Source organism: Protopterus annectens, chromosome 2.part1 (genome assembly GCF_019279795.1).
Source record: "Protopterus annectens isolate FY-2018-M chromosome 2.part1, PAN1.0, whole genome shotgun sequence".
NCBI lineage: Eukaryota > Metazoa > Chordata > Ceratodontiformes > Protopteridae > Protopterus > Protopterus annectens.
In genome coordinates, this window is record NC_056729.1 from 1,167,574,147 (window position 1) to 1,167,590,583 (window position 16,437).

Genomic DNA, 16,437 nt, shown 5'->3' on the forward strand with positions numbered 1-16,437 from the left:
ATACGTTTTTGCTACACCCACCATGGAAAACCAGTTCCTGCTAGCATAAGGCCCCACTCTACCAGGGCAGCAGCTACATCTACAGCCTTCCTCAGGGGGGGTGCCAACCAAGGATATTCTCGAAGCTGCAACTTGGAGTTCAGTACACACCTTCACCAAACATTACCACTTACCACTTTACTCTAAAACTAGAGCTGGCTTTGCCACTGCAGTTTTGCAGGGCCTTCTAGCCTCCTCTAACCCTGTTTGACTCCACCTCCCATCCTTAGCTTTGGGATTCTACCCAAGTGTGATGACTGTAGCAGGGTAACACGATGAACATAGTACAGTTTTGTACCTACCATAAATGTAGATGTTTGAGTGTATACCCTGCTGCAGTCCAGGTTACCCTCCCTCCATCCCCTCTGAACTACCTGAACGTATCTCTACCACTCTATCCTATACTATCTCTGTGGTGTATTTGCTTGTGCCTAAGGGTTTTGTTTTATTTTTATATAGCTATATCTATATATATGTATATATTTTGCATACCTATTAGGGGCACCTGACATCTGGGGTATGAAAAACTGAAGAAAATGGTGTTGGATGCCTCTTATATACCCCTGGCACACTGACATCAGGGAAGAAGCGACAGCAACCGACGACCAAGACTTTGGAATTCGGGCCCACTGCGGGACTGCCTGATGGCAGGATAACCCAAGTGTGATGACTGCAGCAGGTTATACACTTGAACATCTACATTTATGGTAGGTACAAAACTGTACTTTTTGTCTCAACAAGAGAAGACATGCAGCCCCTCTCTACATATGAGGATTCTGATGCAGAGGAGTATGTTCCTTCAGCCTCTCCCCCAGAGGATTTTTCCTTTGGGGAAACCCTGCATACTTTAAGGGAGCATTTCAAATGGGAGAGTCAAGACTAGCAGCAGTCTAAAAAGAGACTCCGAGTTCTTGGACCTTCCACAGCACAGGCCCGTTAGCCATCCCCCCAGTCCTAGATGTGGTGGATGATGTCTTCCTTGAATCCAACTTGACTCCAGATGCCCATCGTCCTGCACCGCGAAAACCAGACGGGTACTACAGAGTCCCTGACTCTCACAAATGTCTTTTTAAAAACCCAACAGCGGACCCTGAGGTCATTATACAAGGCCCAAAAGGGGTTAATGCTACTTCAGATAAGAATCCCACCCCCTCAGACAGGGATTCCAGAGCACTGGACAGATTGGGTGAAAAAGTATACACCTCAGCTACTCTTGCTATCAGGGCACTAAATTGTCAGTTCCATATGCTTAAATATTTGCAACATACCTTGGAACTCCTTAAACAAAAAAATTCCTCCTTTCCTGCATGGGTAGAATCGGTAGCAGTTACTGGATCTGTCATTAGAAGACATGCATGGCTTAAGGAACAACCCCTGCCAGACCATGTCAAATCAAAATTGTTGGATGCACCCTTGCACAAAGATTACTTATTTGGTACTAAAGCAGAAGAGGTGTTAAAAAGATGGAAAAACTACAACGAAGAAAAAGTCCAACACTAAATATATCTAAAGAATGCGGCCGCACAAAGCTATAATACAACCTGCAATTTATTCCAAAAGAAGCGGGCAAGTGCAAACAAATATAACAGAGATAACAAGATAACGGATTTAGCGCTTTCTTCCACCTAGAATGTGGATTTCATCAGAATCAACAACACAGATCACTTAAGCTAATTTATCAGATTTATGGCGCCAAAAATTCAGACCCATTTAAAAATTTAAAGAAACATATACCAACTCTATACATAAATAGCAACACTATTAATAATGAAAATTAAAATAACGTTAAAATAACCATACTTCATACTACTAGATTTTATATACTTATCAACTGTAAGCTCTGAATCTAATTACTTATCTCTCATATACCATAATAACATGTTTAATACTAAATAATAATAAATTTTAATGTATACCAGCAGTTATAAAATATTAATGAATTACTAAAAAAACTGTCTATACTCATGAATATATTCATAGGGGAACTAATAACTCTCTAAGGGGATACAAAAAATTTGTCCATACATATTTTCATTAATGTATTAATGTTAACATATTAAAAAGTTAAAAAATAGTAAAATTATAAATATGAATTAAATATTTGTGCGGCCACATTCTTTAGATATATTTAGTGTTGGATTTTTTCTTCATTGTGTTAAAAAGATGGAAGAAAAAGCAAAAATTTATGTAGACTTTTAAAGATTTCTTACAGGTACAGCCCCTTAGGTTCAGCGGGCATTTTCTTTCCAAGCACTGGTCCTTTCCTGCACCTTCATCATCTTCCATGCAGACAGGGTATCCCTCAGAACTAATCCATTCTTCATCCCCAAGGTGGTGTCTAGTGTGGCTCTCAACCAATCCATCCATTTGCCCACCTTCTTTCCTAACCCTCAAAACAAGGGGGAAAGGATTCTGAACTCTCTAGATGTGCACAGACAGCTCGGATACTACCTGGACACAACTAAACCCTTCAGAAAATCTGATCAACTGTTGGATAGCTTTGCTTCAGGGGCAGAGGGCAAAGCCATCTCCAAACAAACCATTTCCAAATGGATAGCACACTACATCCATTTCTGCTACAAATGGCACGGCAAGCCTCCCCCCAGGGGATCAGGACACACTCCACCAGAGCAGCCTCCACCTCTGCAGCTTCCTCGAGGCTGCCACCAGGACATCTGTTCACACCTTTACCAAACATTACCACCAGCCACTGTTTTCCAAATCCAGGGCAGGTTTTACCTCTGCAGTCTTGCTGGGCATGCTAGCCAGTCCTTAGCTTCCTTGACTGCCTCCACCCATTTCCTCAGCTCTACTCAAATGTGATGACTGCAACAGTGAAACACAAAGAACATAGCATAGTTGTGTACACTTGCCATAAATGTAGAAGTTCGAGTGTCTTCACTGTTGCAGTCCTGGTTTCCCTCCCTCCTTCCCCCTTTTTCTTTTTGTTACTTTTCTTCCTTGTTGTTCTCCTTTCCTTACAAGGGACATATTGGTATTTATTTTCCACTGGTGGGGTTCTGCCACCAGAGCCTGGTGTCCTTTTTTAGGGGCTCCTGACCGGTTAGGGCAAAAAAATATGATGTAATGGCGTCGGCTGCCTTCATTTATACCACTGAAGACCTGACGTCAGTATTTCTGCGTCAGTTGCTGTTGCTTGAAGACTAAGTCTGTGGTATTCAGGCCGGCTGAAGGCTATCCTGGCAGGGATAACCCAAATGTGATGACTGCAATAGTGAAGGCAATCAGACATCTACATTTATGGTAAGTGTACACAACTGTACTTTTATTATGTACGTTTTGTATTTATTTCTTCTTATTTATTAGTTCTTTTGTTTATATTACATAAATCATTATGGGAACTAATGAGTAAATAAATAAATAAGTGAAACACCTAATACATATATAAATATGTACATAGACCGGATACCTAATGAAAGTTTGACACTCTCACATGCAGGGTTGCTAACTCTGTATTTCATTTTTTTTTTATTTAATTACTGCACTGTGATTTTAAGCATTATTCTTTGACTTTTCATTAGGCGGCCTTATGATTGAAATGTACAATAGATTTACAAATTGTTACTTGGGTAAAATAATACACATCACTGTTATGTACCATGCATGCAGGACACTATGCAAGCAGAAGTTAAAACAGCATACATTTGGCACAAACCAGAGGTTAGCAGAAACTAGTTTGGTGTCAGTTAATACGTAGCTGGCAAGACCAGACTAGAGGATGTGTGTAGGCTATATAGAGCAGTAAGTCAGTGAAGCTTCAAAATGTAATAAGAGCATTTAAAGTAAAAAAGAAAGACATTATGTATGAGTTGTAAATGGTTGGAATAGGGCACCAGGCCTTGCATTTCTGTTACTGCATCAGATGTATTTGTGCGCCTACTTTGAGAAAACCAAAAGTATTATGATTTAAAAGTTCTAAATGCTTACTACTGGTTTAGTGTTTAACTTGAAAATACTTATAGAAAGTATCACAGGAAATGGAAAATGAATAGCATGTGATCACAGATAGTTTCTTTTATAGCAGTGCATTGGAGGGCAATGTGGAAAGGCATCTCTTTGTCCACTATGGAGTAGGCCCACATTCATCAAGGGCAGTGGTTAATGTGGGTTTTCCTACCCTACTAGACATTTTCCTCTCCCCAATGAGCCAGCTGCACTGTGCACAACACAGAGGATTATAAGCGGGGTGGGTCGATGATCATAACCTGCTTATTGTACGTTTGAGACATGAATGTCAAGAAGAAATTCACCTCCAGAGCAAAGCTCAAGTAGTGAGTCTTGGCATCCACGTCGAGAAGACATAATAAAGGGTTATGATCAGAGACCCGATAATAATTCTTTATAGTTCATGGAGATTTATCTGGCCCAAGTACTACTAGTTACAGGAAAAGAAAAACACCAGGTGTTTTGCCGGCTTTCAAAACCACAAAACAGTGAACGAGTGCTGTCAGAAAGACAGTGTAAAAATTGTCTCTTATGTTTACACTCACCTCTATGCCTCTCAACTGTCCAGAGTTTTGCTTTTTGCCTCGTATATTTGGTCTGTTCCTCAGAAAATCTGTGTTTTTCTGACAAATCAGAGGGATATTCCTTGGAAAATCTGGTTACAAAATAAGATTCCAACCCTACTCCAATCTTATAGACAACTTGGAAACACATGTAAAAAACTTATCACCAAAGATAAAAAAAAATCATTCTTCACCTCCAAACAATGCAGCCCTCATACTAACCCCAAAAAATGTTGGTCCACTATCAATAATATTCTCCACCCTACTGTCCCTCCTACCCCCAACCCCTTCCCTCACAATATTGCCACAGAAACAGCTTCCCTACAAAATAAGTACTTCATAGACACAATTCAAAGACTTACTCAACACTATACCACCCCCACTTCTCTGCCCCTACCTCACCCACCTACTTCCTGTAACACTTTTTCCTTTCATCCTGTTCCCATTTCCTTTATCAAATCCCAATTGAACAAACTCAAACCCTGCTCTCTCCCTCTGCTGCCAGCTCTAATGCCTACCCAATTTCTATCCTTATAAGTCGCTCTATTACCGAGGCTCTCGTCCCTGATATATGAAAATCCTTTTACACAATCCCACTCCACAAAGGAGGTAACTCCACTGACCCCTCAAACTATCGTCCCATAGCCATATTATCCCCACTGTCAAATACACTTGAAAAATGCATTCACTCCCAGCTACTCAAACAGTTGCTTGAAAATAATCTTCTAACTCCCTCCCAACATGGTTTTAGACCTCACCACAGCACATCTACTGCACTTCTGTCATTTATTCAAACAGTGGTAGAAGCCCGTGATAACTTAATTGTCTCCTGTCTATTTCTTGATCTCTCCAAAGCCTTTGATACAGCCTCCCACTCTAAACTGTTAACTAACCTTTCCCCCCTCTCCATATCCTGGTTCTTTAGTTATTTATCTAACAGACTTCAATCTGTACACTGGCAAACCACCACCTCCCCTTTTCTTCCCATCAACACCGGAGTCCCCAAGGCTCTAGCCTGGGTCCCCTCTTCTTCAACATTTTTACTAATAACTTACACTCCGCTACTAACCTATCTACCCTTTTACAATATGCTAACGACTCCACCCTCATCTGTTATCAGCCAACACCATCCCTGAACTCCTTTCACATACCCAAGACACTTTCACATCCATAGAGACCTGGCTCAGTGACAACCAATTAATATTAAACCCTAAAAAACTAAACTCTTGTTATTCCTTCCAAAAAACTTTGCACAACATAAAACCTCCTTTGCCATTACCTCCATCAACAACACCCGAATCAAACCCGAACCACATACCAAGTTATTTGGTGCTACCATTAATGACGAACTAAAATTTGACATATCAATTTATGCATAAAAAAAATCACCAAAAACTTGGCCTATTATACTGTAATCACAAATTTCTTTCTAACTCCTCTAAACCCACCCTAGCCATAACTCTCCTCATACCCAGTTTACTATATGCAGCTGCAGTCCTCACTAACCTTCAGTCTTCTCTTCTCAGCAAACTAGAACAAACCTACAATAAAATAGCTAAATTTGCTGCTAACCTCTCCTACAAATCCCATCACTGCCTGACCCTCACACCTTTACAATGGCCAGAATTCACAAATCAACTCCTTCCACAACTGGTTACAATCCTCTCAGTTCTATACAATACTTCATCCTGCCCCTCTATCTCTTATATTGTATCACAATATAACCCCAGACGACAACTCCATTCATCAGATAAGCATCTGCTGTATATATACAAACCATTTAAAAACATTGGCAAGTCATTATATAAATTCTTAGGTGCTCAGTCCTGGAATTCCCTTCCTTACAATACAAGAAGTATCCCCCATAAATCACAATTCAAGCTAGCTCTCAAGCACTACCTACAGAATACCTGGTCCTGCCCCTGCCTAGCTCCAACCTCAATTCCTAAAACCTATTCCTTTTACATACCATCTTTTTGCCTTTCTTTTCTTCTTACCCCTCTTCCACGGAAAAACTTCCACAGCTCCCTCAAAGTGTAAACTCCATTTTTCTTCCCCAATGGCACCTCCATGTTGTTGATAATGTACATTATTTCATTTTTTACTAAAATCTGTACAAAACAACTGTAATTGTGTTATTTATGTTTGTTGTGTTAACTCACTTTGACATGTAATTCCTTTTTATACAACTGAATTATTTTTTATATTGACTGTATTACTTTGTGTATGAGCTTTTCTCTTTGGGTATCCACTGAAAATGGGCCTTTTGGCTCAGTTGGACCAACCCAGTTAAATGACAAATTAAATAAAAAATCAGTGATGATTGAAGTCACATAATAAAATACATTTGAATTTTAGACTTAATATCATTCAGAAAATGCAGGCTAACACTAACCCTGTTATTCTATCTATTTCTAATATATACGTTCGGGGGATATTACTGGCACAGACAGCAAGCAGAAACCAATTTGTTTTTATTCTGCTGCTGTCATTTGCTGGTTAGTACTGGCAGATTTGACTTGCCTATAAGACCTGATCTTAACAAGTTAAGCAGTGGGTGCTTGCCATTTGATAAGATGGGGTCTTGCTGTGCAGTAGAGCTTATCTGAATTGTCTTTTTCCAGATATCTGAGCATAATCCTAAGCTCCATTCACTACAATAAAGTTGATTAAACAAAATTGTCAGTAGAACCGTTTCCTGTGCATGCAAGATAAGTGTCCTCACTTCATAGCAGCATTACACTATCAGTCTGGGTCCCTTGGAAAATAATCAGCAAAGCTATACAGCGTCTTAATTTTAGTTGTTGGAGGCTTGTGCAAATTATGATCTCAGCTGATGAATAAAACAAATGTGCATCAGGGGAAACACCATCACATTAAACAGCTGAGACCTTCCATGTATTCAGTGTAGTAATCAAGATTCATAGTTGAAATATGGACATGCTGAAGTGGTAACATATGATGGATATGGCAGAGGTGAAGCAGTAACTTTAATATGTGGTACTACTGGAAATTAGTGAAACTTGCAAGACTTGCTTCCTGGAATGAAACACCTTTGCAGATATGTTAAACTGATTATTAAGGCTGCATTTAGTGCACGTTGCCTATCTTTTCCCCTGCTGTTGCATGTAATGCCATTTGATGAACAGGCTATCATTGTTTGTTTTCTTGAGGGTGGGAAGTGTCTTCTTAAATATGCTTATGGTAGAAGTTGGGCAAAGCCTCCGAAAACAGACTTATTAATGTGGCAGCTTTGAAGATCAAGTGTTTTATGCTCTAGTTCTGGATAGTTGTCGTCTTTTATGGACTTAAAGTAGTTGTAGGTTCTCTGGTGTGTGATTTTGATTGGCTACACTAAATACAAATGGGTGTGGATGTGAAAATAATCATCTTTCCCCTAAAAATGTATTTCTGTTCTATGTATTTGTGTTCTCTTTTTCACAGTTTTAATTTTCTATTTTCTGCATTTCAGTCAGCTTGCAGTACTAAATCCTTGGAAGATGGGGAAGAAAAAAAAGAAAGTGTTAAACCACAAGTAGATTATGAGCAAGAAATTATCCAGGGCAAGACTGTGACCAGCTCTCTCACAGTTCAAGAATATTTTGCTAAGCGTATGGCAATACTCAAGAAGGCCCATACCAGAGAAGAACAGGATCTCAGTCCTTCTATAGAGACTTCAGTGGCATCATTGTCTCCTAAGGAATCAAAGTTAAAAAAGAAGAAACAAAAGAAGAAAGAACAGGAGAAAGATGATTCAGAACTTGTCTTTGAAGATTCCAAAAACTACGATGAGGATAGTTTGGCAGAATCAAATTGCTCTAGTTTACAGGACAGCTATGTGGACCCTGACTGCCATCCTATAAAAAAGAAAAAGAAGAAGAAAGATAAGAACAAAGGTGATGAGAGAAATCTGAAAGAAAACATCTCCATCTTGGGGAAGACTGCTTCAGAAGACCTGGCTGATAATTTCTCACAAGTAAATGGAACCACTGAACAGTGTTGGGAGGAAAAGCAAAAGAAAAGGAAAAAACTTAAACAGAAGGAGGAAACCGAAACCTCAGAGTATTTGGACGGCCACAGCATACATTTATGGCAGCCACTAGAGGGTGAAACGTCTAAAAAGGGGAAAAAGAAGAAGAAATATACTGAATGATAATCTGAAAACATTTGATTAGCAAGGGGGTGGAATTTGATATACTTATTTGGAAGAGTAATGTTTTAGGTTTTTTCAGTACCTGTGCTGGTGACAGTGGAAAGAGACATATATAATGGTCAGTAGATGAATTGTACTGCAAGCTTTATGACTTTGGTTCAGACTTCATTACATTCGTGAATCCCAGTTTAACTTTGTTTCCATGGTATTTATTTTACAACTGAAAAAGAAAAATAATAAAATAACTTTTCAATGTCACCACTTTATGAAAAACACGCAAATCTCCCTAACTCCTTGACTAATATCTTCCAGGATTTATAGAAATTAGAGAATCGATTAAAGTGGTGACTCGGTAAGTTGTTTTCTTATTTTGTTCCCACAGTAGCCTGGCTGGAGCAAGGCATGTGTAGACCATGCCTTAAAGACTTAGTTTGTGTTTCTGTGGATGTTTACAAAGTAAGTGTGATTTTAAGTGATGTTATTTACAGTAGCCTAAACATATTACTCATGAAGGTTTTATTAATCCACTGATTTAAACTTATTCCACTGTTAGATCAATGTAGACCCATGCAATGAAGATCATATTTGATTATCCATTGACACTTTTACAGAGTTATCTTCTAGACAAATGAAGAACAGTGTACTGTGTTTTATAAATGGACAAATCAACATGCACCTTTGTCATGAATTAATTATTGTAATGTTTCCAATCGGTCAAATGTGCATAGTAGGTATTTAAAGAGCACAGTTCAATTATTACACTGTTTTGTTTTAGTTTTTACATTACTAGCTTTCTGATTCTGTGTATCAATGCCTTTAGGCCTCTGTTCCACACTTTTGTGTCCCACTATCATGTACTGCCTTTTTTCTTTACTGTGTACTTCCCTTAGCAGTGTCCTAGTTGCCTTTTGGCTTCTTGTTAGAAGTCAGTTCAGATATAGTACATACCATATAAAGTTGATGAGACAAGCCCCTTTTATTTTTTTGCAGTGTCTGGGGACATGTGCTTTGATGTGATAACACAGTGAATTAACAACTGTTTGCCTATCAGAACTGCATTTGTGGTTATCCATAGCATATAGTTTAACTTCTGTCCAATGTCATGTTTCACTAGATTTGGCTCCTTGTCTTCCTGCTTATTAAGAAAAGCAGTCAGTTGATACACCCCCCTCCCTGTATGGCTTTCTTGTGATCCAGGTAATTTCCCAGACTAATTTTAGTAGGGAAAACTCCAGATGTTTTGGTAGACTGTAGTCAAATGCATAAGCACAACTTAAGAAGTAAACTGTACTGTTAAAGCTTGTTTGTGTAGAATAAATAGTAAACAGAAAAAAAATGCACTGTTCCCTTTAAATGAGTGAGCTGCTCATCCAAGTAAATGTGAGAATAAGTGATTTCTGTGTATGTACTACATTAGAAGTTGATACAGTATAAAGCACCAAGACAAACTTGTAGTTTACTACTCTGCTATTGTGAAATAAGCATGGTGATTGACTTGGTATATGTCTAAATGTTACACATTAGTAGTACATCCTGCCATATTTACTTGGGCACAGCTTAATTAGTAGTACAGCCTAACATATTTACTTGGGCACAGCTTAATGCACACCTTGTAGGCCATGGTGTACAGATTGTTTTACAGGTGACATTTTACCAAGCTCCATGGCACTATGTATTCCATCTTTAAAAATAATGAAGTAATCATAAATGAGCCAGAAAGAATGTAATTGTCTCTGGAAGTATGCATTTATAAATTACAGCCTACCAAAAGATGTGTATGATCATTTTTGTATATGTGCTGCTTCATAACTTAAAAAGAAGTATGTAACAATGAGGAAGAATCTTTTGTGCTGGTTATTCATCTGTTGGTGGGGTAAGAGCATGGAAATATTGTATGTGAATGTGAAATCCCTGGCTACACCCCAGTGTTTTGGCCCATTTCCTGAGTTTCTCATCAGAGTTTTTATTAAAGCTAGAACTAGTTCCGTCACTGAAAATACCCATACATGGAAGGGAAGAAGCATGCAACAAAAAAACTCTTCATATCTCAAAAATCATGTCCACATAATTTATGACCACCTAAAGTCCTAAGAGCCATCTGAAAACTGACTACTCTCTGACCCAGAATATGAGGCTTTGTAAAAAGATCTTTCACCTTGAAGAAGAGGAACCCATCTGAAAGGTGATATGCTGGGGTTTCTAGTAACAGCAGTGCAGGAAGCACTGGAAATAGCGTACTACAGCTGCAGTATCTGGACGGCGCAGTGGTGCAGCACTAGCATTGTCGCCTCAGAGCAAGAGGTTCTCCAGTTCGATTCTTGGCTGGTGTTTCTACTGTACAGAGTCTGCATGTCCTCCCTGCATTCATGTGGGCTTCCTCTGGGTGCTCCAGTTTCCTCCCAGATTACAAAAACATGCATCTGGAGCGTTTCTTCCCGGGCCTCCACTAAAAATTTACTTCATTCCAAGTTGGACTTTCCCGGTTAACAAATGTTAAATAAATAAATCTGCAAGCTAGTTAGTGTTCTATGAAGAGAGACATGATTGAGCTTGCTGATTGTTTCCCAGGCAGGTATGTCCCTAGCCTTAAGCAGCATTCTGCTGTCACCCAGAATAATGCTCCAATACAAACAGAAAATGATTGACTTTAACAATTGCCTTAGTTTCTGGTGTCATTCCAGGGTGATCCAGTACCTGCCAGCCTGGGGAAGATATGTTGGACAGACTATGATGCTTTCCCAGAGATGGCCTGCATCTGTCTCACCTGGGCTTCAGGCTTTTGGCAAAGGCACTTGCCTCCCCTATAGTGCCTTTTTTTAGGAAAAGTGATGAGGTTAAAACTACCAACATAAAAATTTCAACAGAATACAAATCAAAGGTCATGCCTCTAAATGCTAGGAGTCTAAACATGAAACTGCACTCATTGCAAACACTCATAACCCTGGAAAATGCTGACATCTGTGCAGTCACAGAAACCTGGTTCAAAGCTGTGGAGAGCACCCCAGCCTTACCTGGTTACTTATCTAATCATACATTAAGACCCAAAACTGTAGGCAGTAAAGCCAAAGGAGGTGGAATTTCAATGTACATAGGTTCATAGGTAGGTACTAGGCTATTGGCCCTGGGGCCTTTATAAGCCTAGCCAAAAAGGTTGCCTGGCTATCGTCATCCAGGAAAATTGTTTTCCTGTGCCCCTGTCAAGCAGTGCTGCTCCCTGGGGTGAATTTTCTATTTCCTATCCAGTCGTCAAGATTTTTCTTAAAGAGGACCAATGAGGAGCTTTGCTTGACATGAATGGGTAGTTTGTTCCAGAGTATGGGAAGTCTCTGGGACAGGAATCTATCCCTCCAGCGTGTTCTGTTTATTGTGGTGACGAGGTTTAGGTCCCTGGAGCATGTGGTTCAGAGAGAGTGGGATTTCTTTAAGTGTAGCATGTCCTACAGCTCTGGGTTTGACATAGCTTTGTACGTTAGGCAGAGATCGCCTCTGAGTAGGTGATATGCGATGGAGTAGAACTGGAGTTTTTTTGAGATGGTCTGCGTATGGCATCTGTTTGAGGCCGGTAATCCTGTTAGTGAGGTATTTCTGTGGCCTTTCCAATTGTTGTAGGTGTCTTGTGAGATACACACCAAACGAGGCATTGTACTCTATAATGGGTGTGATGACGGATGAGTAGATAGAGAGGTACAGTGACCTCATTTTTTTCTAGAGGAGAACCCTTTTGTGATGATGTATGCCACATAGAAGGATTTCCTGACTACTGTGATGATGTGGCTATCAAAGGAGAGACTACTGTCCACCTGGGTCCCGAGGTCTGTTATCACACTTTCAGTGTTTAGTGAGCTACCACCTATGTGGTAGTTCATGGGTACCGAGTTTTTCCCAAAGGAGATGACAGTGCAATTCTTGGCATTGAGCTTGAGGCCATGACTTTGACACCAAGCATCTGTCTCTGTGAGACCCTTTTGTAGAATGTCTACATCATTAAGTGATTCTGTTATGGCTCCCAGTTTGCAGTCATCTGCGAACTTTGTTAGCCAAAGACCTTCTGTGTTGGCCTGCACTTCAGAGACGTAGATGCCGAACAGGAGAGGACCCAGGACCGAACCCTGTGGTACGCCACTCATTACTGGTCTGAAGTCGGAGTTAGAGTCTGCTACTTTTACTGTGTGGATTCTGTCAGTGAGCCAGTTGGCCACCCATCTTGTGACATGGGGATTTATGCCCAGTTTAGTGAGTTTATCTATAATTCCAGAGTGGGAGATGGTATCAAAAGCCTTGGTGAGGTCAAGATAGGCTGGGTGCATTACCTTGCCCTCATCTACGGCTCGACTGCTTCAAAGAAGTCAGGTTTAGTAGACATGATCTACCTTTTACAAATCCAAACTGAGTGGGGTCCAGGGTTTGGAGGTTACCTATGTGTTTATAAGCTCCAAGATGATACGTTCCATGACCTTGCAGACCAGGCTCGTCAGGCTAGTGGGGTGGTAGTTTCCGGGGTCCATGGTGGCAAACCCTTTGTGGAGTGGGATAACCGTCGCTGTGCACCACTCAGTAGGCACATAGCCTGAGGTGAGGCTATGACTGAAAATGGTACTTAGGTGGGGTGTCAGTTCGTTCTGTAGTTCATGAAGTATGCAGCCTGGGATGTTGTCTGGTCCCATAGATGCTGTGTTCTTGGCTTTGGAGAGTGCGGTCTTTACTTGTTCATCCATGATTACAGGGGCTTTGCATTTTTCCAGTATTAAGGTGGGCCTTTTGGAGGGTGAGAGGGGGTAAACTTAGCACTGAACCTATCTGCCAGGATGTCAGTATCAGTTGGTTCTGTATAATTAGTGCTATTGTGCTGTAGCTCAGTGTACATCTTAAAGACATACACACCTCCAGGCTGGTCAAACAGTATAACGCACAGGAGACACTCAAGACCCCTATTCAAATCATAGCTAGCTATCGGCCCCCAAGTCTGACTCAAAATGCCCAATCCACCTATTTGGACCGGTTTGAATCTATCAAGATTCAACCCTTTACCATGATCCTGGGTGACTTTAACTTCCAAAAACATAGACTGGAAGAACTACGCATGCCAGAACACAAATGCCCAGAGATTCCTTAATTTTGTCAATGCATATGCCTTGGAACAGCAAGTTGATACCCCCACAAGGGGTGATAATATCTTGGACTTGGTTTTAACCAGCATGAGTAACCACTGCAGCATCCCTATACATCCTCCCTGGTAAATCCGACCAAAAAATGGTCACTTTCGAAGTCACCATCTCCCCCAACCCCCCTCTAGTTAGGATCAGACACAAAAACTTGTCCAAAGCTGATTACAACCTTCTTGAAGGTGGTATAAACAGCTTCACAGCCCCCTCCCCCTCTGTAGGAACTGGCACCAATATCCAAAACTACAACAAAGCACTATATAAGCATTTATATACATCCATGGAGTCAGAAGTACCCAAGAGGACTAAGTCATCTTCTGCAAGGAATAGTAAACCTGTCTGGTGGACATCTGCAATAAACAAACTCTTTAACAAAAGGAAAAAAAATTGATGTCCAAGACCAAGAAGAAGGTGCCCAATTGAAAGCAATGTCTCCTTAGCCTGAACAAGCAAATAAGAGCACTAGTGAAATCCTCCAAAGCAAACTTTGAGTCCAAATTGGCCACATCTACTAGAGGCAATCATAAGGCCTTCTTCACATATGTCCACAACCTCAAAGGAAGCACCCATATTTGCTCAGAAGTGGTGGTCAAGGACACCACATATAAAAATGCCATAGATATAGCAAACTTGCTGGCTGACAGATTCAGCGAAAACTTTACCCCTCTGTCCCCATCAGTAAATCAAGACATCCCCAGTACCTGCCCCCTTCCCCTTATACCTAGGGAACAGGTCATCACTACTTTGTTAAAGGCAAAAAAATACAGCCTCCATGGGACCCGATAACATCCCAGGCTGCATCCTACGTGAACTCAGGCATGAATTTGTAGTACCATTAGGCACTCTATGCAACCAAAGCCTCAGTAGTGGCTTCATCCCAGCTGAGTGGAGGACAGCCACTGTCATCCCTTTACACAAAGGTGGAGTATCCACCAATCAGGGAAATTATAGGCCCATCAGCCTAACTAGTCTGATCTGCAAGACTATGGAACAGATTATCATAGACATCATTAACCAGGACATTGGCAACTTCCAAACACTTGATCCCGCACAGTTTGGCTTCATCGAGGAGCAGGTTATGTCTGCTAAATTTGGTCGACTTTGAGGCAGCCACCAAAGCCATGGACAAGTGGAAGACAGTGCACACTGCCTACCTTGATCTGGCCAAAGCCTTTGACACTATTCCCCACTCAGGCATAATAGATAAACTCTCTCAACTAGGCATCAGTCCATATGTTACCAGATGGTTAGCAAACTGGCTCAAGTGATAGAACCCACGTAGTTGAAATAGGGGTAGCCACCTCAAGCAGTAGACCCCTAACAAGCAGCATATCCCAGTGTTCAGTCTTGGGGCCTCTGTTATTTGGGATATACTTTTCAGAGGTGCAGGCCAAAACCAATGGGCTATGGCTGACCAGGTTTGCAGATGACTGCAAGCTGGGTGCTGTCATCAATTCCCCTAATGATCAGAACATCTTCCAAGAGAGTCTCACTCAGACAAATGACTGGTGCCAGAAACATGGCCTCAAGCTGAATACCAAAAAATGCATCATCATTCCCTTTGGGGAGAGTGACATACCCACAAATTATCACATTAACATCCTAAGCACTCAATCAGTCATGAGGGATTTGGGCACCCGGGTTGATAGCAACCTGATTTCTGACTACCATGTTGCTTCCATGGTACGGAAAGCCTTCTACATGGCCCACTTCATAAGTAAGGGTATCTCATCCAGGGACAAGGAGGTTGTAACATCCCTGTATCCTTCCCTTATAAGGCCCATTATTGAGTACAGTGCACCTTTCAGTATGTACCTCGCAAAACACATGCAGCAGCTGCAGAGACCACAGAGGTTCCTCACCAGGAGAATCCAGGACCTCAAACATCTGCCATACACAGGATAAAAACCCTGTCCTTGTACTCAGTTTCATACAGACTCCTCAGAGGTGATCCCTGTCTGGCATACAAGGTGATCATGGGCCCCACCTTTATGGGACTGCTGCATGTCCGCAAGTCAAGCTCCACTCGAGTAACCCATACATGTGGCCTCAACCTGGTCTGTGACATCAACAAGACTTGTTGGAGGGACAGGTTTGTGTCCCAGAGACTCCCTCATCTATGGAATAGACTCCCTCTCCACGTCAAGAAAAGAACCTCTTTCCCCTTTTTAAGCACAACCTGGATAACTGGATGGGAAACAGAAAATATACCCCTGGGATTCGTGCTGATTTGTCTAAACATGGGCTAAACTCTTGTCTAGCCTTATAAGGGCCTCAGGGCCAATAGCCTAGTAACCTCCTATGATCCTGTGAGAGAAATACAGGAAATGAACAAACAAGTTGCTAGATTAACTTGATAATACTGTATATATCTCTTAGTGCAATCAGCATAGTGTAATAGGGGACATATACATATGGTTCTACAGTTCTAGTATCTTCTTTATTCTGTAGGTGTTTTTGATTCAAGCTATCATACCACCAGCAAAGTGAGGAATAAAAAAAACTTGGGGAAACCTCATTCTGAATATTATTATGAATGTCCATAGGTTAAGGT

General features: G+C 41.0%; 1 protein-coding gene across 3 annotated transcripts in view; it reads left to right on the forward strand.

The window, feature by feature from the left end:
- The window catches only part of PINX1 (PIN2 (TERF1) interacting telomerase inhibitor 1), a 1,591,633-nt gene extending 1,581,142 nt beyond the window's left edge, over positions 1–10,491 (forward strand). For all 3 annotated transcript variants that reach the window (XM_044062702.1, XM_044062701.1, XM_044062703.1), the window contains one exon: positions 8,041–10,491. In XM_044062702.1, coding sequence (XP_043918637.1) covers positions 8,041–8,721 — 681 coding nt within the window. In that variant the 3' untranslated portion in view covers positions 8,722–10,491. The remainder of the gene's footprint in view (positions 1–8,040) is intronic.
- Positions 10,492–16,437: the final 5,946 nt, after the last annotated feature.